At 40.3% G+C, this 24086-nt stretch overlaps 2 protein-coding genes across 10 annotated transcripts in view; both read right to left on the reverse strand.

Annotated features, from left to right (window-relative positions):
* LOC129177358 (rho GTPase-activating protein 12-like) overlaps window positions 1–19441 on the reverse strand; it is a 63732-nt gene extending 44291 nt beyond the window's left edge. For 2 of the 9 annotated variants that reach the window (XM_054768414.1, XM_054768418.1), the window contains exons 1-2: window positions 19201–19441; window positions 6336–7098 (exon numbers count right to left, since the gene is read on the reverse strand). In XM_054768414.1, the coding sequence (XP_054624389.1) occupies window positions 6336–7022 (687 nt within the window). In that variant the 5' untranslated portion in view covers window positions 7023–7098; window positions 19201–19441. Of the gene's footprint in view, window positions 4291–6335; window positions 7099–19200 lie in introns of those variants that run through there. The other 7 variants (XM_054768416.1, XM_054768415.1, XM_054768419.1 and 4 more) reach the window with 6 other exon arrangements.
* A 409-nt stretch (window positions 19442–19850) lies between these two features.
* Window positions 19851–24086, reverse strand: part of LOC129177357 (kinesin-1 heavy chain) — a 31959-nt gene continuing 27723 nt past the window's right edge. The window contains exon 26 of the mRNA XM_054768413.1: window positions 19851–22189. Coding sequence (XP_054624388.1) covers window positions 22186–22189 — 4 coding nt within the window. The 3' untranslated portion in view covers window positions 19851–22185. The remainder of the gene's footprint in view (window positions 22190–24086) is intronic.

The raw sequence follows: 24086 nt of genomic DNA on the forward strand, positions 1-24086 counted from the left end.
GGCATATTTAGATATTTAGATTTAGATCTTAAACTTGGATTATGTTGCAAGTGAACAATGGCACGAAGGTTTGAGTCGTGTATCATCTGAGTCTCAATTACTTGTGGATGTTCGCCAATCGCGCTGGTGGGCCTGACACGGGACTCCTGCAAAAGCGGGGGACTATTGTATATTTCAAGAAACAGAACATTATGCTTCTGTTAGCTTTACTCCTTTATTTATTTATCTACCTACAGGTGCATCTCAATGAATTAGAATATTTTTGAAAGCTGCTTTGTCAGTAGCTGAGTGCTTATATTAGATTCACTCCATCAAGAATTTACTTCATTTACTAATAAGTTTTAGTTTATAGCTAATAAAAACCTCAGATTCAGTGTCTCAGAACATTTCAAAATGTGTGAAAAAGTTCAATATTGTAAACTCAAGCGCGAATAAAAAAAAATGCACTGAATTGGTTTCTTTGTCTTTGACTTCTGAAATCAAACACATTGTGCATGACATTCTAATTTATTTGGATGCACCTGTATTCATTCTTTATTATGGAATAAACTTTCTACAAACTCTATTCACTTACTATTACACATACTTTTTCTTTCACTATTAGAAAATTGGTAACCTGGTACATGTTAAACAGAGGAAGTGAACAAACATAATTGCTGAGACATAGAGAAGGGGTAGGATTAAATAAGCTCTGCTTCTTCCTACTTGTTTTCAGACATGATAAACTGTATAAGTGTACATATGTGATGTATTGCAATATAACTTTGTTCAGCATGTTCCAAATTCAGAGTTGACTAGAATTTGACAACAGAAGTACTGTAGAATTAAACAATGGATGTACTGTTACTTGAATTTTTCACAGACAGGTTGCCTGGCAACTTTATCAAGCCTGCTTCAGCTTGCACACGTAGAAAGCACACACCCACACCCTTGATTGACACAAACTGGAGCCAGTTAGATGCAGACACATAGCCATACTCTACTGATCCACTCAGGAAAGGGTACCGCCACAATGTAACAATGTAGGCAGTTCCTAGTTAGAGACTTTATTGTGTCTTCCTTGATGGGCAGAGGTCCAGCACTGTACTTTGTGACATCTTCCAGTCAATTTCATCACTAAAAAATTGAAAATACAGAAAAGTGCGTTTGACTGGTCTCTTCTCGGGATCAACAAACTTGTACGTTTCAAAATAAGCTAGACAATTACCATTACGGAGAAAAACAGAAATCAGAAGTATTCCAGCATCAAGGAAGAGAGTGTGTTGGACCTTTGTAGAGGTTACCACAATGAAAAGATTCCCACGACAGCAACAAGCTACAGTCTTGGATTGATTGACTAGCGTTGCTCATGCTGCTAACGTCACTCGTCATTGTGCGGTGTCTGCAAGAGGCCTGCTTTTTTACTTTGACTGTAGTTGTCAAAGCTGCCAAAAAAGGACATAAGCATGAAACCAAGAAACTGCCCTACCGTGTGGCTGTCATCGGGGTACATGATGTCTGCTGTGTCTTGTCTGGACGATGCAGTGAGCCACAGTAACTCGGTCTGACTGACTCGTCTAAAAACCAACACACACTAGCTTTATTCACTTGCACTACTCTTACATAAACAGAGAGAGAGCGCAGCAATGCTGCAGCAAAACTGTTGACCTGTCCCTCGTATCATGTCATTATGCCGCTTTGCACTGACATAATAACATGCACACACACACACACACACACACACACACACACACACACACACACACACACACATCTACTTGAAGCTCTCGTAGGGATTAGAGAAGAAAAGCTCTGTAAAGTGAAGAACTGTGCCTGCAGCCCCCCACACACCCACGCGCACACACACACTTTGTGTCAAATCAAAGAACCAGCGCACAGTAACGGTTTACACAGGATGATCCACCATAATCACTACACAGACTATCTATTATTCTGAGCTTTGCCGACCTCGTTTAAAAAAGGGATGCCTTGTTGGTTATACAAACACTGCCTGAAATGGTGCATATTCACATAAGAACTACAATAATCTTTTTATTTTACAAGCCAATGCTCGGTGTGCAACAGCAGCTCGGTGACATGTAAACCCTTTATGTAGTTTTTTTTTTTTACATCAGTCAAGCAGATGCAAACTGAAAAGCAACAAAACAAGAATCTGTTTTTTTTTCAATAAAATCATAACAAGCATAATTGCGTCGATTAAATCAACACAGCATAGCAATTATGATCACCTGACACAAGTACAGTGGTGAGAAAATCAAACAAATTTAGTTACTTGAATTTTTCACAGACAGGTTGCCTGGCAACTTTATCAAGCCTGCTTCAGCTTGCACACGTAGAAAGCACACACCCACACCCTTGATTGACACAAACTGGAGCCAGTTAGATGCAGACACATAGCCATACTCTACTGATCCACTCAGGAAAGGGTACCGCCACAATGTAACAATGTAGGCAGTTCCTAGTTCGAGACTTTATTGTGTCTTCCTTGATGGGCAGAGGTCCAGCACTGTACTTTGTGACATCTTCCAGTCAATTTCATCACTAAAAAATTGAAAATACAGAAAAGTGCGTTTGACTGGTCTCTTCTCGGGATCAACAAACTTGTACGTTTGAAAATAAGCTAGACAATTACCATTACGGAGAAAAACAGAAATCAGAAGTATTCCAGCATCAAGGAAGAGAGTGTGTTGGACCTTTGTAGAGGTTACCACAATGAAAAGATTCCCACGACAGCAACAAGCTACAGTCTTGGATTGATTGACTAGCGTTGCTCATGCTGCTAACGTCACTCGTCATTGTGCGGTGTCTGCAAGAGGCCTGCTTTTTTACTTTGACTGTAGTTGTCAAAGCTGCCAAAAAAGGACATAAGCATGAAACCAAGAAACTGCCCTACCGTGTGGCTGTCATCGGGGTACATGATGTCTGCTGTGTCTTGTCTGGACGATGCAGTGAGCCACAGTAACTCGGTCTGACTGACTCGTCTAAAAACCAACACACACTAGCTTTATTCACTTGCACTACTCTTACATAAACAGAGAGAGAGCGCAGCAATGCTGCAGCAAAACTGTTGACCTGTCCCTCGTATCATGTCATTATGCCGCTTTGCACTGACATAATAACATGCACACACACACACACACACACACACACACACACACACACACACACACACACACATCTACTTGAAGCTCTCGTAGGGATTAGAGAAGAAAAGCTCTGTAAAGTGAAGAACTGTGCCTGCAGCCCCCCACACACCCACGCGCACACACACACTTTGTGTCAAATCAAAGAACCAGCGCACAGTAACGGTTTACACAGGATGATCCACCATAATCACTACACAGACTATCTATTATTCTGAGCTTTGCCGACCTCGTTTAAAAAAGGGATGCCTTGTTGGTTATACAAACACTGCCTGAAATGGTGCATATTCACATAAGAACTACAATAATCTTTTTATTTTACAAGCCAATGCTCGGTGTGCAACAGCAGCTCGGTGACATGTAAACCCTTTATGTAGTTTTTTTTTTTTACATCAGTCAAGCAGATGCAAACTGAAAAGCAACAAAACAAGAATCTGTTTTTTTTTCAATAAAATCATAACAAGCATAATTGCGTCGATTAAATCAACACAGCATAGCAATTATGATCACCTGACACAAGTACAGTGGTGAGAAAATCAAACAAATTTAGTTACTTGAATTTTTCACAGACAGGTTGCCTGGCAACTTTATCAAGCCTGCTTCAGCTTGCACACGTAGAAAGCACACACCCACACCCTTGATTGACACAAACTGGAGCCAGTTAGATGCAGACACATAGCCATACTCTACTGATCCACTCAGGAAAGGGTACCGCCACAATGTAACAATGTAGGCAGTTCCTAGTTCGAGACTTTATTGTGTCTTCCTTGATGGGCAGAGGTCCAGCACTGTACTTTGTGACATCTTCCAGTCAATTTCATCACTAAAAAATTGAAAATACAGAAAAGTGCGTTTGACTGGTCTCTTCTCGGGATCAACAAACTTGTACGTTTGAAAATAAGCTAGACAATTACCATTACGGAGAAAAACAGAAATCAGAAGTATTCCAGCATCAAGGAAGAGAGTGTGTTGGACCTTTGTAGAGGTTACCACAATGAAAAGATTCCCACGACAGCAACAAGCTACAGTCTTGGATTGATTGACTAGCGTTGCTCATGCTGCTAACGTCACTCGTCAAACAAAATCAAAATCAAACAAATTTAGATGAACTGAACACAAAATTGAATTTTTAAATGAAACTTTTTATTATTAAGGGAGAAAAAAAATCAAAATCTACATGGCCCTGTGTGAAAAAGTGATTGCCCCTAAACCTAATAACCAGTTAGGCCGCCCTTGGCACCATAACTGCAATCAAGCGTTTGAGATAACTTGCAATGAGTCTCTTACAGCGCTGTGGAGGAATTTTGGCACACTCATCTTTGCAGAATTGTTGTAATTCAGCCACATTGGAGGGTTTTCCAGCATGAACTGCCTTTTTAAGGTCATGCCACAGCATCTCAATAGGATTCAGGTCAGGACTTTGACTAGGCCACTCCAAAGTTTTCATTTTGTTTTTCTTCAGCCATTCAGAGGTGGTCTTGCTGGTGTGTTTTGGATCATCGTCCTGCTGCAGAATCCAAGCTTGTTTCAGCTTGAGGTCACGAACAGATGACCGGCCATTCTCCTTCAGGATGTTTTGGTAGACAGCAGAGTTCATGGTTCCATTTATCACAACAAGTCTTCCAGGTGCTGTAGCAGCAAAACAGCCCCAGACCATCACACTACCACCACCATATTTTACTGTTGGTATGATGGTTTTTTTTTCCTCAAATGCTGCGTTACGTTTACGCCAGACATAATGGGACATACACCTTCCAAAAAGTTAAACTTTTGTCTCGTCAGACCACAAAGTATTTTCCCAAAGGTCTTTGGGATCATCAGGATGTTTTCTGGCAAAATTGAGACGAGACGAGCCTCTTTTTGTTTAGCTATGCATCCCCTGTGGTGCATAGCAGTAAGCAGCATACCATGCACTGTCGTGACTACAGAAGCTTATTTCCATGACAGCAACACCCATGCACAACTATCCATAGTTCGAGCATGCGTGAGATTTAACGACAACCTTTATTTCTTCCATATTTAGAGCATGTGACAGCAGCACAGTATCGCTATTTGTCCTCATATTTTTGCTATTTTGGCTCAAAAATCAAACAAGCCCGTCACTACTAGCCACAGAGCAGACCTTTTGTGCCACACCTTGCAAAAGCTAGACACAGGAAGGACAATATGCACTAATGATATAAGTGAAGCAAGTTATTAGCAAAACTATATTCTGCAAGTGTTAAGACACATCAGGGCTCTTTTCTTCCTTTTTCCTTTTTGCCCTTACTACATGAGCTATATTTTGAGGGGTTACGGGAGGTAAAAACCACTGAGTTGCATCAGTAAAAATTGACTTGGACCGCTGGACCAGAGCCGAGAGAGGAGCAGGTGAATTTTTATGAAGAAAAACAAGCAGAGAGGGCAAAGGAGTGTGCCAGCTGCCATGCCGCCAGAAGCTTTGTGTGTCATTTTTTTTGTATGCATGCCTCTGTGTCGCTGTGTGTGTGTTGCAGGTTGAGATCCCGTGAGAACTAGAAGCCTACAGGGCTGTGTCATAATGTCAGCAATGAGCAGACATCCTGACACAGGCTTTTTCTTTTCCCCAATGAAATGCTGTAAAGATAGCACACTTCCTGAAAGGAGACGTCAGTGCATCCCGGTCCCAAAAGAAAAAAGAATCCATAACAAGCTTGACAAAACAATTCAACGCGAATACTGATGTATTCCAAAACAGCCTACTGTGGGGGTGCACAAGGAGGGCAGGCATGTTGAGAAAGACTCAGACTAAATTGTGTGTTCAAAATCAGACACGTTGTGTGAATGTTAATATTTTTACCTGTGGAAAAGTGACATTAACCACCAGGCTGCAGCAAAACATGTTTGTCTACTTTGGCCTTTAACTGCTGTTTCCATGGTATACTCCATTTCTGGGTAGGGAAGGAAGTCTATTGTGGCCAGAGTGGAGTGCCTCTCTGATAAAATTCAAGCTGTAATAAAAATGTGTATGTTGATGTTTAGATGACCTTACATCTGTGGGACACCAAAATTAGAAGACTGGGGTTGACATCAACCAGGAAACATGTTTTGTGCCCTGATACAAGCATTGTGGTCATTTCATGGAGGTCATTTGGAAGATTGGACGTCAAACCACATGATGTCTAAACGGCAAGCTTTAAAATGTATAAAGGCTGTGATATTAAAAAGGTTTACCTGCAGATGTTCAGTAGAACTGCTACTGAGTTCGTCTCCAGACTCCGAGTCGTTGGTACGGCGTTCCTCCCCCGCCGAGTCACAGTGAGGACTGTCCACATCCAGTGGGGCTCGGACCAGGTCTGGAGATCTGGCACGGGTCCGGGGCAGAGTGCTGCCCCTCTGTCCAGCCGGAGGGCCGCAAGCCTGGGCCAGAATTTCTGCTACAGATCGTTCAGGCCCTGTGGGAGTGCTGGGGGCGTGCTGGTGGTGGTTACTGTCATGCCGCTGGATGGGCGGGCTCACATGCTGAGATGAGGCGGAATGAGTAGAAGGCGAGCGTGCAGGGTTAAACTCTGGCCTGTTCAGGTTCTCTGTGGAGGAGTTTTGCAGATCCAGATCCAAGTTGGCAGGTTTGACTTGGGCAGTGTTCTGAGGGAGGGTGTTGCCAGTACAAACGGGGTGATGTGGGAGCTGTTTGGGAGGAGGCATGAGGGCCTTGCGGACCTCCCTGACATACTGAGCGGGCACGTAAAAGGCTTTAGTCCCCTCCTCCCTGCGCACCTTCCACCAGTCTTCATTAGTCTTCTGCACTAGCATGTAGCATTCACCCTGGTGAATGGCGATCATGCGATCCTTGGACTTGTACTCATAGTCGTACTCCACCTCGATGTACACCTGGCCCGGGGCGATGGGCAGCTCGGCCATGACGCCTCTTGCTGTCCACCAGCTAGTTAGGTAACACTACGGGAGGATGTTAGTTGGCATGGCCTTCACCATGAAGCTAATGGGACACAAACAGAGAGCAACAATGTATCAAATTGGTCCAATAAGAATAGAAAACTGTGATGATTACTATGAAAACTAATAAAAAAGTTCCTGCTTAATATAAAAGTTTATGGCCTGGCTGCTCAGTATAATGTAGCCAAAGTGTTAAAATGCAGAAACGAGAGACGAAGACTGAATACTACTTTTATTCTTTTTACGCCATATTAATAAAGGTCAACTTCTTTCTACACTTATGTGACAGTTAAGAATGCTAAAATGTGACTTAAAACATTACCTGTACAGTTAATACAGGTTTTATGGTGGTCACAGTTTGACTGCAGAACAGATTATTTCTAGGAATGTGCGATATGAATGATATGCGAGAAGCATGATATAAATGTTGCCTATGATAATTGCAATAATTAGGGATGTCGATATTGGCTTTTTTGTCGATAACCGATACAACTCTCAAATTCCAATATCGCTATCAACCGATACCGATATGTGTAACAGCACTGGACTTATTACCTTATGTATTATTATTACTATGTATTATTATGTATTATTATGTATTATTTCACTACAAATGTGACGTGATCTGTTCCGTATTTATTCACTTATTCTTATTCTATTTTCATATATCTCATGTCTTGCCTTGGTTGTTTTATTCTGTGATTAAGTTCATTATGACATTTTTGCAGAGCTGCTGGAAATGTGAATTTCTCTTGGAGATTAATAAAAGTATATATTTTCCAATATTGTCCAACTCTCAATTACCAATGTGTGTAACATATCTCCTGTCATGGAATTAACACTGCCTTTCAAGCAGCTCTGTTTGTTTATTCAAGCACATTTTTACGTGCCATGAGAGCAACGTCCCACATCGGTGTGATTCCCTGCGCAGACGGCCGAGGCGGCAGAGGCAGGGCTAAGATGAAATTCAAGTGGCTAGCAAGGAGGTGGAGAATCAAGCCTCTGGTACCTTCTGTTATCATGGGAAACGTGAATTCACTACCAAGCAAGATCGACGAGCTGGCAAGAACCTCAAGACCTTCAGGGAGTGCAGCTTATTTGTGCTTCACTGAATGGCTAACAGCTAGGGGTCCCAGATGCTAACGTGGGGAGCTAGACGACTTCAGGGCAGTCAGAGTGCACAGGAACACAAGAGCCTGTGGAAAGCGTAAAGGAGGTGGGCTAGCACTGTATGTGAACAAACTGTGGTGTCATCCTGGCCATGTGAACATTAAAATGTTTATCTATACCGCATTTATTTATTTATTTATTTATTTATTTTAAATAGGTTTTCATTATCGGGAAAAAACCCTGATACCAATATCACATTTTAAGCCAATATCAGGCCCTAGCGATACAGTATATCGAGCCCAATATCCCTAGTGATTATGCCTGTTGATGGCGCAACCGAGCCATGTCCTGCAAATTGGAGAACCACAATCTGCGACAAACTGCAATGCGGCGTCCATGTAAACCTAGCCATGCCCCGCAAATATGAGAGCTACAAGCTGTGACAAACTGCAATGCGGTGTCAATGTAATGTAACGTCCAGACAGAGGTGGCAAGCTAGTGTGCTAAAGTATGTCCTTCCACACTGTGGAGCTAGCTGCTCCTGTAAGTTAATAATCCTCACCTCCATTGCAGCAAATTACAAAAGAAACAACATAAACAAATAAACACATTATAATGGGACTTTCTCTGTAACTAGTTAACACACCTCTTTTTATTTACTTATTTATTTATTTAAAGCAACTAGTGACAAATATTTTCTTAAAAGGGTGAGATATCTCCTGAGACTGGACTGGTTTGGCGTGGCAAAAGGTATTAAATGTGTGTGTTCAAGTTAAAGAAAATGGCAGTGTGTCTTCTATTTGGTGGATTTATTAAGCTGTGGCTTAAACGTTTGATTCTCATAGCACATCCTGTAGCTATGGTGCGTTCAAGGACTGCCGAATCTTAATGTTTGACGAAAAACATTATCAATGAAACAAAGATAAACATGTAAAATTTGTGGGCTTTCTAACAGAGAATCTGACAAAACAGAACTCTTCTCAACGAGTAGTGGGTGCAGCTGTGGGCACCTCCCCCCTCTCAAAGTAGTCAAAGGTCGCTCTGGATTGTTTGTGCCATAAAAAAGAAGCAACAGAAGAAAGTTAATTTGTAGCCAAATATGCAAATTATACGATAACATAATTACACCCCGCCAACCGACTTCCGCCACAAATAGATTGCAGTCCTGTGCGAAACACAGCCTTTGGGAAAAAAAAAAATGTAAAAGAAAACTGCACTTTTTAAATTTTGCCCATCATCCACAATCCTTGTGTGAAACATGACCACACATCTTTCTCGTTTCTACATGTTCTAAAGAGAAAAACAGGTAAAAAAAATAAAATAAACAGCTAGCATGTGGAAGCTAACAATGCACATAACGGGAGACACCTATTTCGACTATAAAACCCTAAAAATAAAAAAAAACTCCAAAAACGCAAACACTGTATATAGACACTAACTTGTATATAAACAGATAGATATGATAAGATATGGTAGCAGCTAACACAAAGAACTATTTTTCTGGCGTAGTTGTGCAGTGCCTCATGCCACTACCGAGCATAGTTCAAAAGAATGTGAAACTCCAACTGTACTGACAAGGAAACAATAATAAGCATATGAAAAATTATGAATAGACAATCAAATGATCTTTAAAGTACTAGTCCACGTTTCATGCTTTGTTTATACATGGCTAGATGAACAGTGTTGGGATATCATGTGCTATGTACTCATGTATCACGCTAACTTACTCGATAGACAGTTGTCCGTCTGGTCCATTTTGGGTATGTGGAAAAAAGTTTCTATCACTGCAGGATTTGTCAGCGCTAACAATTCTTCGTCCGTTGTGATGCAATATCTTGGAGCAATGTCCTCCTCACCATACACGCAAAGCCTTTCCATCAATGGTAATATGGTATGCCACACTCCATTTCTGTCAACATGGCTTAACAAGCTCCACCAAGTCACTCTGGTGTAATGACTTGACCCCCATCTGCTACCTTTGAAGTTTTTGCTGGCTGAGCTTCCAAAACCTGGAGCTCATCCTCCATATATTCAGGCTCAATAAGATAAGGTTCTGGATCTTCATTTGCCCAAAAGTAGTCGGCGGCAGCTCTCACAAATTCTGCCATGATTACTCGTAGAAAACAGACACGTGCTTGGCACACTGCTGTTGTTGACGGAAGTAGCACTAGATGTGAAATCAATGTGCCCAGGAAAGAAGTTCTGCCAATGTTTAAAATGATCAAAATGGTATAACGGTCTTTCACTTAAGTTATTTTAGAGGGCTTTATAGCCGAAATAGGTGTGTCCCATGACATGCATTGTTACTGTAGCTCCCTCAAGCTGACTGTTTTTCTCCCTTTAGAACACACAGAAAAGGGAAAGGCATGTGTGCTCATGTTTCACATAAGGATTGTGAATGATGGGCAAAATTTTTTTAAAGTGCAGTTTTCCTTTAAATACATGTATGTTCAACCAGCATCCAATGGATTGTGTTCAACCTTAGAGCTTCCATTGCATGACGTGGCTGTGTTAAGTCACCAGAAGGCTTCTTCCTGTGTCTTACACAACAACAACACATAGTCGACACAAAGAACCACTGTCTTCCTAAGCCTAATACAGGCCTAACCCAATAAGAGGAAGCGAATAAGGAGACATATTGTGACGACAAGTAAATCCTCTTCAAGGGCTGCGTGGTCTCAACGTGAGATTAGAGTGGCAGAGGGAAAGATGCTAATGCTAATAATGTGACAGAGCTCCTCCCACTCAACATGCGGACAAGTCACTGCAAACTAAGATTACTGAATCGCTTACATAGTTTCCTGCTGAAATCACGCAGCCATACACACAGTAAAGATGCGGCTGTAGTGCACCTTGGGCAATAGTGACACAATAAACACTGTGGAACTTAAAAGACCCCTTTTATACATATTCAACTTTCAAAACAAAAGTGTGCTAAAGAGATACATTATTTTAATTGTGGCAGTCCACCAAGACTTAATTTGCACTGCCACAAAAAGATTTGGTGCTACCTGTTCACCCTTGCTCATTAATACGTTATTATTACACCTCCATACAGTAGATGGCATAGTAACTCTGTTTCTTAAAACACATCATACATGTCATTTTTATGAAACCTACTGTATGTGGAACCAAAAAACATGGAAAGCTAAATAAATATGTTTAGAAATACAAATAAACTTTCTTCTATTGATTCCCTTGGTGTGTGTGTGTGTGTGTGTGTGGTTTTTTTGTGTGTCATATAGCGCCACCCAAACCACCACCACACATACTGGCGCCAAACGATATCACTGTTTACATTTTTTCAGACCAAATAAACCATCCATCCATTTTCTATGCCGCTTCTCCTCTTTAGGTTCGCGGGGTCATGCTGGAGCCTATCCCAGCTGACTTCGGGGAACAGGCGGGGTACACCCTGGACTGGCCGCCAGCCAATCGCAGTGCACATATAAACAAACAACCATTCACACTCACATTCATACCTATGGACAATTTAGAGTTGCCAATTAACCTAACATGCATGTTTTTGGAATGTGGGAGGAAACCGGAGTACCCGGAGAAAACCCACGCACGCACGGGGAGAACATGCAAACTCCACACAGAACCCAGGTCTTCCCGATCTCCAGACTGGTACTGTGTTGGCCAACATGCTAACCACGAGACCACCGTGCAGCCCCACCTTTAAGATAATATATAATAATAACAACAATAATAATACAGTACTTTCACTCAGTAAGTGGCAGAATTGGCGATTGTGACATGTATTTTCTCTAAGGTAATTCATACTGTCTGTTATTATCTTATTTTATTTCTGCAATGAGCCACGTTCCGCAGATGGCCTCTGGGCCACACTTTGGACACCCATGCATGTTTCACCAGGAAGGCAGGTGCTGTCAGTGTGTCTGCTTCAAAATCAGAGGTGGAGATCCTTTGTGGAAAGCTTGTATTTAATTACCAAATCATGCATGATGCAAGAAATACTTCCCACCTTTCACTTTTTTTGCGCACCCCTATTTGCTAAAATATGCCGCTAAACTGTCAAGACGGATCTCCTATATGTATGATGTGTCAGGATCCACCCCCTTTCCCTCCTCCTCTTCCCTAACTTGAATTCCTTTATGGCAGCACCCTGTTGTATGCATCATTCTTGATGGCGTGGAATCACGCTGCATCATCCCTCATGCAGTGGAATCATCAATGCATCATCCTTAATGGCATCCCTTGGTAGCCCACCGAGAGGAGGAGACTTCACCAGATTGTTAACTACCTTTGAGTGGTAACACTGGATCACTTCAATGTTCAAGAATAGAATCTCCTGTTTTTGACCATCTGTTTCTTTGTTCACTTTTGCAGTGGCATACATCTTTGGTCTGCTGCTGTGTTTGCTGCCCTGCTGTCGTCGTCCAGTCCTCCAAGGTTTTCCCCTTCCCCTATCCTCAACCTCCAAGCGTCAATAAACTCTCTTAACTCACACTATGGTGTCTGCAAATTGGAGTTCAACCCACAAGATCTGACATGAGGTGTGTTATAAAGTGGCGTTCATGTTGGACACACACTCCGGACAGCCCCTGTGCTGCTCCAGAGGTCAGGAGATCCAGCGTATAGAGCGGAGGAAGCCACTTGCTATGGCTGCCATGGTGCATATAGTGGGTGCTGCCATCCATTATTAATGGTTAACTCATTCAATACCAAATACATATTTATACGGTTTCATAAACCCGAACGCCTGATCCCAAAAACTTATTTATACGTCTTTTGTTTTTTTGCGTGAGAGGCAAAAAGAGGTGATGACGCAACTGCACAGTACCAGATGTCACTTTTACAAGTTTCAAGCCATAAAAACGCCCACAAGGTGACAGAAGTGCATTTCATAAGACCTCGGCATGGATCTTTTGCATGTAAAAACACTCGACAACAAGGCGGAAGTGGAAGGTTATGCATTGTAGGGAAATTTTAACGCATGCAAATGCACACACGGGCGTGCATGCATGCACACACGTGCAAATTGTTTAGCTAATGGTGTTATATTTGTAAATAAATTATTATTTTGATGTAAAGCAACACTTTTTGTATTGTTTATGTTGTTGTATAGTTGAGATATTTCAGCGGTCATAAAAGCAAAAAATTTGTGTCAAAGTGAAAATTATGCTTGAAATGTATCTTTTCACAAAAAGCTGTTTTTCTCCCATTTCTTGTTGGGAACTGATTTTCCTAAAACTTACCTATGTTCTACTACTGATTACTAAAGAACAGAAAAAGGTAGAAATAAACTTTTCTGATGAAAGACAAGAGTCTAATCTTTCTTTTGGTATGTTCCATATTTAAAGAGCCATAGAACATAATATTCTGTGCGCCTTGAAAAATCAGTAAAAAACGTCTAAAATGGCTGGTACCGAAAGGGTTGTCTTTTGAAAAATGTTTGGAATTGAATGATTGAGTTAATGGTAAGGGTGATTGAGAGTGCAGACAAGTCCAAACATTTAAGTGTTTTGATCTAATAAATCTAGTAACTAGTAAATACATGTAGATGTCAATGAAGATCAAGGTCAAGGTCAAATTGATTTATATAGCACAACAGTTAACTGCCCAAAGTGCTGTACAGCAGCCAATAAAACACAAACTACACAAAACATACAGTAACATCCAGTAAAAACAATACACAAAAAATAATGACAATAATAAAACAGTCAAAACAATTCCCAGGTTAACCTGTGTTAAAAGCCAGTCCATAAAAGTAAGATTTCAAAAAAGATGTAAAATTCTTCAGTGTTTGTCTCGGACCTGCGACAGAGAAGGCCCTATCGCCCCAAGATTTAAGATTAGATCTTGGAGCTGTTAAAAGCAACTGTGAGCTGGACCTCATTGTTCTAGCAGGAACATCAACAGGTATCGTCAGGTATCTAAGTATGAAGGCGCCAGACTATTCAGCGATTTAAAAACCAAGAGAAGAATTTGGAACTGGATCCTGTAAGTAACAGGTAGTGTAAGGAGGCCAGGAATGGGGTTATATGTTCCCGTCTCTTGGTGCCAGTTAACAGGCGGGCAGCTGCGTTTTGGTCCAGCTGGAGACCATGTATAGAGGGCTGGTCCAGACCACAATACAAGCAATTACAGTAGTCCAAGCGGCAAGTAATAAACAAATGAACAGCATGCTCAAATACGTCAACGGGAAGGTAAGGTTTTATCTTAGCTAACTGTCTCAGGTGGAAGAAACAAGACTGGACCACAGCACTCACTTGTTTACAAAGCCATCTAAAAGCATGCCAAGGTTTTTTACATGTGGTTGGCAGTATGATGATAATGGGCCCAATTCACTGCTCACACCATCTAAAAGAGCTGGATTGCCAAAAATAAGAATTTCTGTTTTTTTCTCATTAAGCTTAAGGAAGTTAAGAGACATCCACTGTTTAATATCCTTGAGACAGGTTAATAGAGCAGAAATGGAGTCCAACTGATTTCAATAAAAGCCTGAGCAGCAGTATTATTAAAGAAACGTTTTGCTTCTTTGACTTGGTAACACTATAAGGATGGATCCTTACAGTGTTTCCAATGCTTAATAATCAACATAAAAAATAATAATAAATGATAATAACTTTAATTAAGAAAATAAATAACAATAAATTAAAACAATATTTGTTATATACTATTCAATATGTGTATAATTAAACAATAACAATATACCTGCAAGTGTGGGTAGGACCACACATGGCATCATTCATTACCATTCCACTAATCCATCAATTACCATTCCAGTAAATTGATTTAAAAAACAATCTGGTTATTCTTTCATGTCCATAAGGAACAACAGAAAGTTGATTTAAAAGTAATTATATTATATGGATATTTAAGTGGAAGTATTTACACAATGCAACATTTATTTCAGTAATAGCACTGCTAATACAGCCGATAGACTATAATCTAAATCATCCTCATCACTGATTTATGACTTAAGTCATTAATTCAACTAATCACCCAGAGAAACAAATACCTTTAAGCTATATTGTTTGGGGGTCCCATACAATATACACTTTCAGTCTTGTCCTGTCATGTTTATTTACAACCAGTGTTATAAATCTATAACATTTTTATGACACATACCTGTCTTTGTTTTTGGGGAACTTGAAAAACAACAAATCTGGTCTTTTGGACCGTCTATGACAGCAATTAATGGCTGAGCGGTGTGCCGAAGAAATGTTTTCAATACGATGCAATGTTTATGGATTCTTCTCAACATAATGGCGGCCGAACCCACGCAGGGTGTAATACGGAAGTGGATGCCGAGTCGGCAATCCTGTTTTAACTCTTGAATGCTTGGTTTAAAGTGTGTAAAGCACTTAATGTTCGCTTCCGATAATGCCTTACACTTTTCCACTTCCATATTATGTTCATTATCATTCACAGTAGTAGTGCCATAATTCACAGTTTGACTGGCTTCTGGCTGGCCTGTTCTCGTGAGACAGCTTTTCTCCAAACGAGAAATCAAAAGCTATGTGAATATTAACTTAAATACTTTGACACCGCCTACATTTCCCTGTTTAACAACACTAAGAAGGAGAAATCCGTAGGCCCAAAGCATATAAATAATAATACAAATATACCTATATTGGAATTATTTGGAAAACTAATTGGACATTAATCTGAGGATGTTAACCAATGTGGGCCGCCATCTTGGAAACAGTGCAAACAAACAAGGGTTCTAGGTTGCAACCAGTGACATGAAAACACGTCTTTCTCTTTTCTGTGTGTTCTAAAGATATAAAAACAGATAAAAAGAGACAGTTCATTACTACACGTAATGGGATCCACCTATTCCACCTATAAAGCCTTCTGAAAAAAATTCCAAAAACCACCAACCACACTTGATTTACATAATCCTGCATATTAACCAAGCTATAGCAATATTGTTATTGTTATTAACATTGTTACACTGAAGAACTACTTTACTGGCATAGTGACGCCTCGCCACATCACACGCTAGATACTAACCATCTAGCGACTAGCTTCACCACACACTTGCTCATAGCACGACAGCGCACGTACCGAAGGGTAACGATACATACTGAGGCTGCGGCCACTGCTGCTGTTTTTGTTTTTGACTTTGGAGAAGATAATACTAGGTGTAGGCGTTTGTTTCTATGTTGCTATGTGAAGTCAATGCACCCAAGAAGAAAGTTCCGGTAATACTTAAAATGACCAAAATACGGCAAAATACTGTATTATATGTAATCATGAATGTGCATGTTACTACATGGTCACAGCATGTATATAAAACCATAACATTTTGTTGGAGGTTTTTGGAGGTGTTTCAATAGCGGTCTTTATAGGCGGCATAGGTGTGTCCCATTACGTAAATTAATGAGCTGTCTGTTTTTATATCTTTAGAAAATACACAAAGGGAAGTGATTACATGTGTGTTCATGTCAAACATGGGGACAAAATTCCAAAAAAAAGTGGTTTTCCTTTTAACACACTTCACACACACACACCGGGTGGATCAGCGTTGCCAACTTAACTTCTGTCGTTATATTTAGCGACTATTCAGACCCCTATAGATGATTTAGTTTTTCAAAAAAGCCATTCTCGACAAAGGGAGCAACTTTTTCTGGCCTTTTTGCACACTTTTGGAGACTGTAACATGACAGAAGAAAGAAGAAAGCTGACATGTATTTCTAAACATTTGCTTTGCTTTTCATCTTTTTTGCTCACTTTTTGTCTGTTAAAGCGGCCATATAAATTACATTCACTTGGCCAATTACAAAAATTAGACAATGACATCATCAACCTCTATAGACCACAGAAAGTGCGCAGCTGCAGTATTTATGGATCTGACGAAAGCTTTGATACAATTCATCACAACATCCTAATCACAAAACTATACAATCAGAGGGGTCGTTTTGAACTGGGTCAAACGCTACTTAGCTACCAGGAAGCAATATGTGAAGCTAGAAGACTGCACATCTGCAAGTTTAAATATTACTTGCCGAGTACCCCAGGGGTCAATCAGGGGACCAAAACTGTTAAGCTTGTATTAATTTAATTATTCACTATTAATGACATTTGTAACGTGACGAAAGTCTTAAAGTTAGTACTATTCGCAGACGATACTCCTGGCTTTGGTTCTGGAGAAAGCACACAAGAGCTCATTTAAAAAGTCACAGATGAAATGACTATAATATAAAGATGGTTTGATAAAAAATAGATTATCAATGAACCGAAGTAAAACTAAAATAATGCTCTTTGGTAATAGGAGAAAGGATATGCATGCGCAAATAGAAATTGATGGTGTGGACATTGAAAGGGTGAACAAAAATACATTTTTGGGGATCATAATAGATGAAAAAATGAGCTGGAAATCTCACATTAAAAATATACAACATAAGGTGGCGAGAAATATTGAATAAAGCAAAATTTGTCCTTGACCAAAAATCCCTCCATACTCTATGCTGCTTTCTGGTATTACCATATCTACCTTATTGTGTGGAGACATGGGGTAATAACTACAAAAGCAATCTTCACTTGCTAAATGTACTGCAAAAAAGATCAGTTATGGGTAATCCATAATGCCACGTATAAAGAACATGCAAATCTTTTATTTCTAAAATCACAAATATTAAAATTCACTGATTTAGTACATTTTCAAACAGCTAAAATTATGCATAAAGCAAACAATAACTTGCTACCCAAAAATGTCATACAATAATTTTCAGCAAGAGAGGAGAAATATGATCTCAGGGGAAAACTAAACTTAAAATACTTTATATGCGAGAACAACGCTAAAAACCCACAGCATTTCAGTATGTGTAAATTATGGAACGGATTGGGTAAAGAACTCAAACAAAGTGCCAAAATGAGCGATTTCAAGAAACAATACAATCAGTTGATGTTTGCAAAGTACAAGGAAGAAGAGTCTTGAATGTGTTCTTTTTTATATTGATTATTATTTATTTATTATTATACATCATTACTATTTATTATGATTGTGGAAAAACCTTGACAATTATATTACGACATTGTTACATTACCTTATCACTTTTCTATGTACTAAAGAGATCACATATGAAACACGGGAAGTGAATAAACGTATTGCAAGTGGTGCGAAACGGACCGGGGTAGGATTAAATGACCGTTGCTTCTTCCTACTCCTTTTGTACATGTGGAACTGTGAATTGTACTATGTAATGTATTCCATTGTAACGTGTATGCATGTTCAAAAAATAAACCATTACCATGACCCCCACGCACAATCCATCTCTACAAATAGACTGCAGTCCTGTGGGAAACGGTGAAGTACAAGGAAGAAGAAGAACACTGAACCTCGTTATCCTGATTCTTATTAATTTTACTAATTAATAAGGCATTATCGACGGTGGCCGACTGGGACAAATGCGCAGCAACGTCCAAACACAAATGATCCAAAACAAAACGACACAAACACAATAACACTAATGCAACAAGAAAATTCTGCATATCAAAAATTAGACATGCAATGTACTTCAATGTAACGTTGCTAAGCATGTTCGAAAGATACTACACCACAACGTGATATCATAAGTTTCCTTGATTAAACAAATAGTGCAGGTGTACCTAATGACGTGGCCGACAAGTGTGTATGCCTTTCAATGAATAGCTTTGTTGGGTCAAGTCCCAAACTTGTTCTTTATGATACCAAAGTTTTAGTTCCCTGTCTTGTCGGGTTTTACGGTCACTTAAATAGAAAACAAGTTAGTCTGAAGGCATCAGTAAAGAGTTACAACGTTAAAATGACAGCCAGTGTATCGCTATTCCTAAACTGGATGGACAACACTTCCTGAAGAACTAAGGTTTCTTTTCCGCCAAAAGGATAACTGTATAACTATGTATTTCATAATGTCTGTACAGATGTGGGCTTTGTAAATCACATCCAGACATTTAACAAATAACATTAAAATGTACTTGTGTTAAAATACGACGTACCGTGACTAGCTAGCTAGGTTATTTAGCATTGAGGCTAAACGTCCCATCGCGTCCAAAGTCTTTAGCTATCAAAGTCGCTCACCTCAAGCCGCGTTTCCCCGCTAGTGTCAGACGGTCTGGCGATGGAGGGAAACACGCACTGGCGTTCCTGGGAGAGCGTTTAAAAATCCAGTAAAGTTTGCCGAGGACGGAGCGTGTGGAAGGTTTGAGTCAAAAGAGCAGCTTCCTGCTCGGTGTGATCACGAGTAGGTTTCGCTCCTGTCCGGACAACTTCGGAAACTTACCTTCCGAGCGAAGATAGCTTATGAGGTAACGTGGACAACACTGAAGCCTTTTTCGTGAGGAGCTCGTCTACGTCACAGTTTCACGCCCAACTCGTGTGACTGTTGAGCTCAACTCAAGTTTGAATTCGACATACATTTTTCTGATGAGAAACTTGTCACAGAGCAGTCAATCCTCGCGGGTCGTTAGGAACGACATTAAATGTGTTAAATTATTTTTGGAGTGAGACGTCCACAATATTTCTCCGAGCGCCGCAGGTGTTTTCTAAGCAAGCAGAAAGCCTTAAAAACTTTGCTACAACATTGCACGTCGCAGAAATAAGCTATTGTCAACAAATTTTTATCTACAAAAATACAAGTTATGCAATTATGTGACTTAACTTTTTACAACCACTTGGTTACTAACATTTGCTTCTCATCGTATATCTCATGTTATAAACGCCACAACACATTTTAAATTACCAAAGAAACAGAGATGAATGTTTATTCATAATTATTTAATCACACATACATTTACATCATGCAGTCAATCCAAAACCATGATCTCATTAACAATCCCGTCTCCGTCCATGTCAGAGCCCATTTGTGCCCCGGTTAGCCAGGAATGATCCAGTACCTTTGTCCATCCATGGATCCCCAAAAAAACAAAAAAAAACACCTGCCCTTTAAAACTTGACCAACTATTACACAGTAATAAAAAACGTGGCAACACCTTATTTTTCTTTAATTTAGAACGAATGTAATGTTCAATGGGAGCCACAGATTCTTTTATTTTGAACTATGTTTCCATTTCATATCCAGTTTTGGTGGGAGGTCAAAGAAAGGATAAACATTTTGAGGTCCATGCTAAAAAGACTTTACTATTTTAGACTATTATTAAGGTTACATGGAATAAACCACCCAAATTGACATCCAGACACTGTCCTGTCTCAGACATGGGGGCCGCTAGCACAGCCCACAGCTCAGCAATACAACAGTTTCACTTTTTAGGCAAAAACATATGGAGTGCTTTTATTTTGTGAACAAGTGCTGTTAACCCAAATGTCCAACCCCTACTTTCGTCAATCTAGATGATTGTTGACATATTGGTTCATATTTTGCACTGCACTGTCAAGTCTGACAATCTTGAGTTTTATCCTTAAATAACCAGTTCATGTTTTATCTGTGCATAAATATGAGAAGAATGTGTGTGTGGTCAAACATGACCTGATATACAGTGTATTTTACAGTTTATATTGCACTTGTACATTGTTTTAGCCTCCTCATGCTGGGGTTACAATCACAAATATGATCTGAGTCAATGCACTGGGGCTTCACAAAAAAACAAAAAATGTGGTATTAAAAAAAACGTGTGGGGGGGTGAGGCAAAATAATGCAAACACAGCACATTACGTAATTAATAATCATACACCTCTCACTTGTTAAATATAAATCCTTCCTCAGACGACAATAGATTGTTGTGCAATTCCCGACCCTGCTTTCCTGACTGGCTGATCAGCAGCGAAGGGTCCGAATCATCGACAAGACCCCCTCCCCCCAGCCCCTCCCTGCAATCTAGAGTACGGAAAGCGATACAGTACATCAAACCCAGTGAAAAACACATTTGCCACCTCTATTATTTGGAGGGGGTCGGGGGGCCCTTGAAGTTGAAAGTTGGATCAAAAACTTTTGCGACCCACCTGGGACAGGACGAGTGCGGCATGTCATAAACGTACGCCCCAAATTTACTACTGTATGTGCAGATATAAATAGCATCCATCCACCAGTAAGAGGTAAAAACAGCACATGGGAGTTCCATAGCATAGCAGGCTTTTTAAAAAGTGTTGACTGGATCATTCTCTTCCTCCCTACATTCTCTTTCTGCATCCTTCTAACAAGTACAGATTTAACTTAACGATAAAAACAATTGGCCTCCACAGGTATTGACTTAAATACATCTACAGTACACTGTTGCACATCTTGGCTTTGTTTTTTTTCCAAGCCCCACCCTCCTTAGCCCCCCCCCCCACCATCCAGCTGTGCAACCAGGTGTGTGCGTGCAGTGCCGATTTTACATCTGTACAACAAAGACTGGACACAACAGTAGTGTTTGATGCCATCTAGCCATTTCCACTTCATTTTTTCTGTAATGTATATATATATTCTGTCCTCCTTAAAGAAGCCTGTCAAATCTAGCATGAGAAAAGTGGCGCTAATGTTTAAATGTACAAAGGTTAGCCTAAAAGGGTGGAGCTATGTCTCGTGACAGGGCGAGGTTTTTTTTTGGTCTTTTTTTTTGTTATTTTCAGGTCTTGCTACCGTTACATTCAGCTCTGGGCAGTGCAAAACTACTCGCACGATGATGACAGACATGTGCAAAAAAAAAAAAAAAAAAGTTTAAAAAAACCCGAAAGCTACACATTCAAGTCGCGTGCAGTTTCGCTCACCAAGGCTGCGCTCAAGACTGTTTGGTTGGTTGAGTGGATACGATTATTAGCATCTGTAAATTCACTGTTGTCTTTTTGTGTTATTACGGGGGAAGTGAGGAGTCATGATGAGGAGGGTGCTGGGTGGGTGGGCTCGGGGGGGCTGAGGGAAGCAGGGAGTGAATGGTTGGAGCTGTACAGCCAAGAATATATATTTATAATTCAGAGACTCCTTGGCAGCTCTAAAGCAGCGACGAGGAGCCTGTCTGCTGTAATGGAATGACAGGTTTGACGGGTGGGATGCGGGGTTCTCTGAAGATAGGGGAGGGTGGTTGGTTGTTATTGGCTTCTTCTGTGATGTCCTCCTTTCCTGCTCGTTCTTCAGCTGCACACACAGGAATCAAAATACATTACACGTCCATCAAGATAGTAACAGGTAACATAAGCAAATAACAGGACATAGGACTGATTGGCACCAATATTGTGTTATTATACAGTATTTATTATAGGAGACAATGCTTCCCCTACCAATATACAGTGATGTGGAAAGTGTTTCCCTTCCTGATTTCATATTTTTTTGCGTGTTTGTCAATCCTAAATGTTTCAGATCAAACTAATTTAAATATTAGTCAATGACAACACAACTGAACACTAAATGCAGTTTTTAAATGAAACTTTTTTATTAAAGGAGAGAAAAAATAGTCATTCAGAGGTGGACTTGGTGGTGTATTTTGGATCACTTTCCTGCTGCAGAACCCAAGTTTGTTTTGGCTTGAGGTCACAAACAGATGGCAGGACATTCTCCAATCTTGTTGTGGGGTCTTTTGTGACCTCTTGCATGAGCCGTCGCTGCATTCTTGGGGTTGGTTGGCCAGCCACTCCTGGGAAGTTCCACCACCATTCAATGTTTTCGCCATTTGTAGATAATGACTCTCACTGTGGTGCTCTGGAGTCCACAAGCTTTAGAAATTGCTTTATAACCTTCTCCAGGCTGATAGATCTCAATTACTTTCTTTCTCATTTGTTCCTGAATTTCTTTGGATCGCTGCATGATGTCTAGCTTTTGAGAATCTGTTGGTCTACTTCAGGGCCGCACGGTGGTCTAGTGGTTAGCATGTTGGCAACACAGCCACAGTCAGGAGATCGGGAAGACATGGGTTCAAATCTCCGTTGGGCATTTCTGTGTGGAGTTTGCATGTTCTCCCTGTGAGTTTTCTACGGGTACTCCAGTTTCCACATTCCAAAAAGGTTAATTAGGTTAGGTTAGGACTCTTAAATTGTCCATAGGTATGAATGTGAGTGTGAATGGTTGTCTATACTGTATGTGCCCTGCGATTGGCTGGCTACCAGTCCAGGGTGTACCCCGCCTGTCACCTGAAGTCAGCTGGGATAGGCTCCAGTATACCCCCGCAACCTTAATGAGGAGAAGCGGCTTAAAAAAATGGATGGATGGTCTACTTCACATTGTCAGGCAGGTCCTATTTAAGTGATTTCCTGAATAGGCTTTTCTGATTGGGGCAGCAATCAGGCCTGGGTGTGGCTGGAGAAATTGAACTCAGGTGTGATGAACCACAGTTATGTTTTAACAGAGGAGCAATCACTTTTTCACACAGGGCCATGTAGGTTTTTTTTCTCCCTTAATAATAAGTTTAATTTAAAAACTGCATTTTGTGATCAGTTGTGACAAATATTGTGACTAATATTTAAATTTGTTTAATGATCTGAAACATAAGTGTGACAAACATGGAAAAAAAAAAAATCAGGAAGGGGGTAAACATTTTCACATTATTCACTGTACACAGTGTATTCGAGTCACGCTCATTTTCTATATAGCTCCATACCACAGCACAAGTAGTTTAATGAGATGTTTCGTTCAGATTAGGTCAATACATAGTCCTTTTACTAAACAAACTTAACTTATTTATATGACAAAATTTCAGTTTTGTCTCTACATGGTCACGCTTACCATTTATGAAGTGCTCTCTGTATCACGTGTGGAGGAGCGATTGCATTCATTAAATGACATGTCTTTATTGTGACTTGTTGTATTATTTTGGACATTCTATTGCTTTCTACTGTGAAAGCTTGTCAATCGCAACTGTTCATCTGCCCAACTTCCCACACACCTCAGAGACATACACACACATGCTGTGTATATGCATTTGTGCACCATAAATATAACCTTTATAGCAACAATCGCATGAGAGTTGGCTATGCTGCATGCGTGCGTTTCCACCTAACACTCCAAAGCTGTAAACCTAACAAAAACCAAGCAAAAAAAA

This window comes from Dunckerocampus dactyliophorus, chromosome 2, assembly GCF_027744805.1.
Source record: "Dunckerocampus dactyliophorus isolate RoL2022-P2 chromosome 2, RoL_Ddac_1.1, whole genome shotgun sequence".
In the NCBI taxonomy this organism is placed as follows: Eukaryota; Metazoa; Chordata; class Actinopteri; order Syngnathiformes; family Syngnathidae; genus Dunckerocampus; species Dunckerocampus dactyliophorus.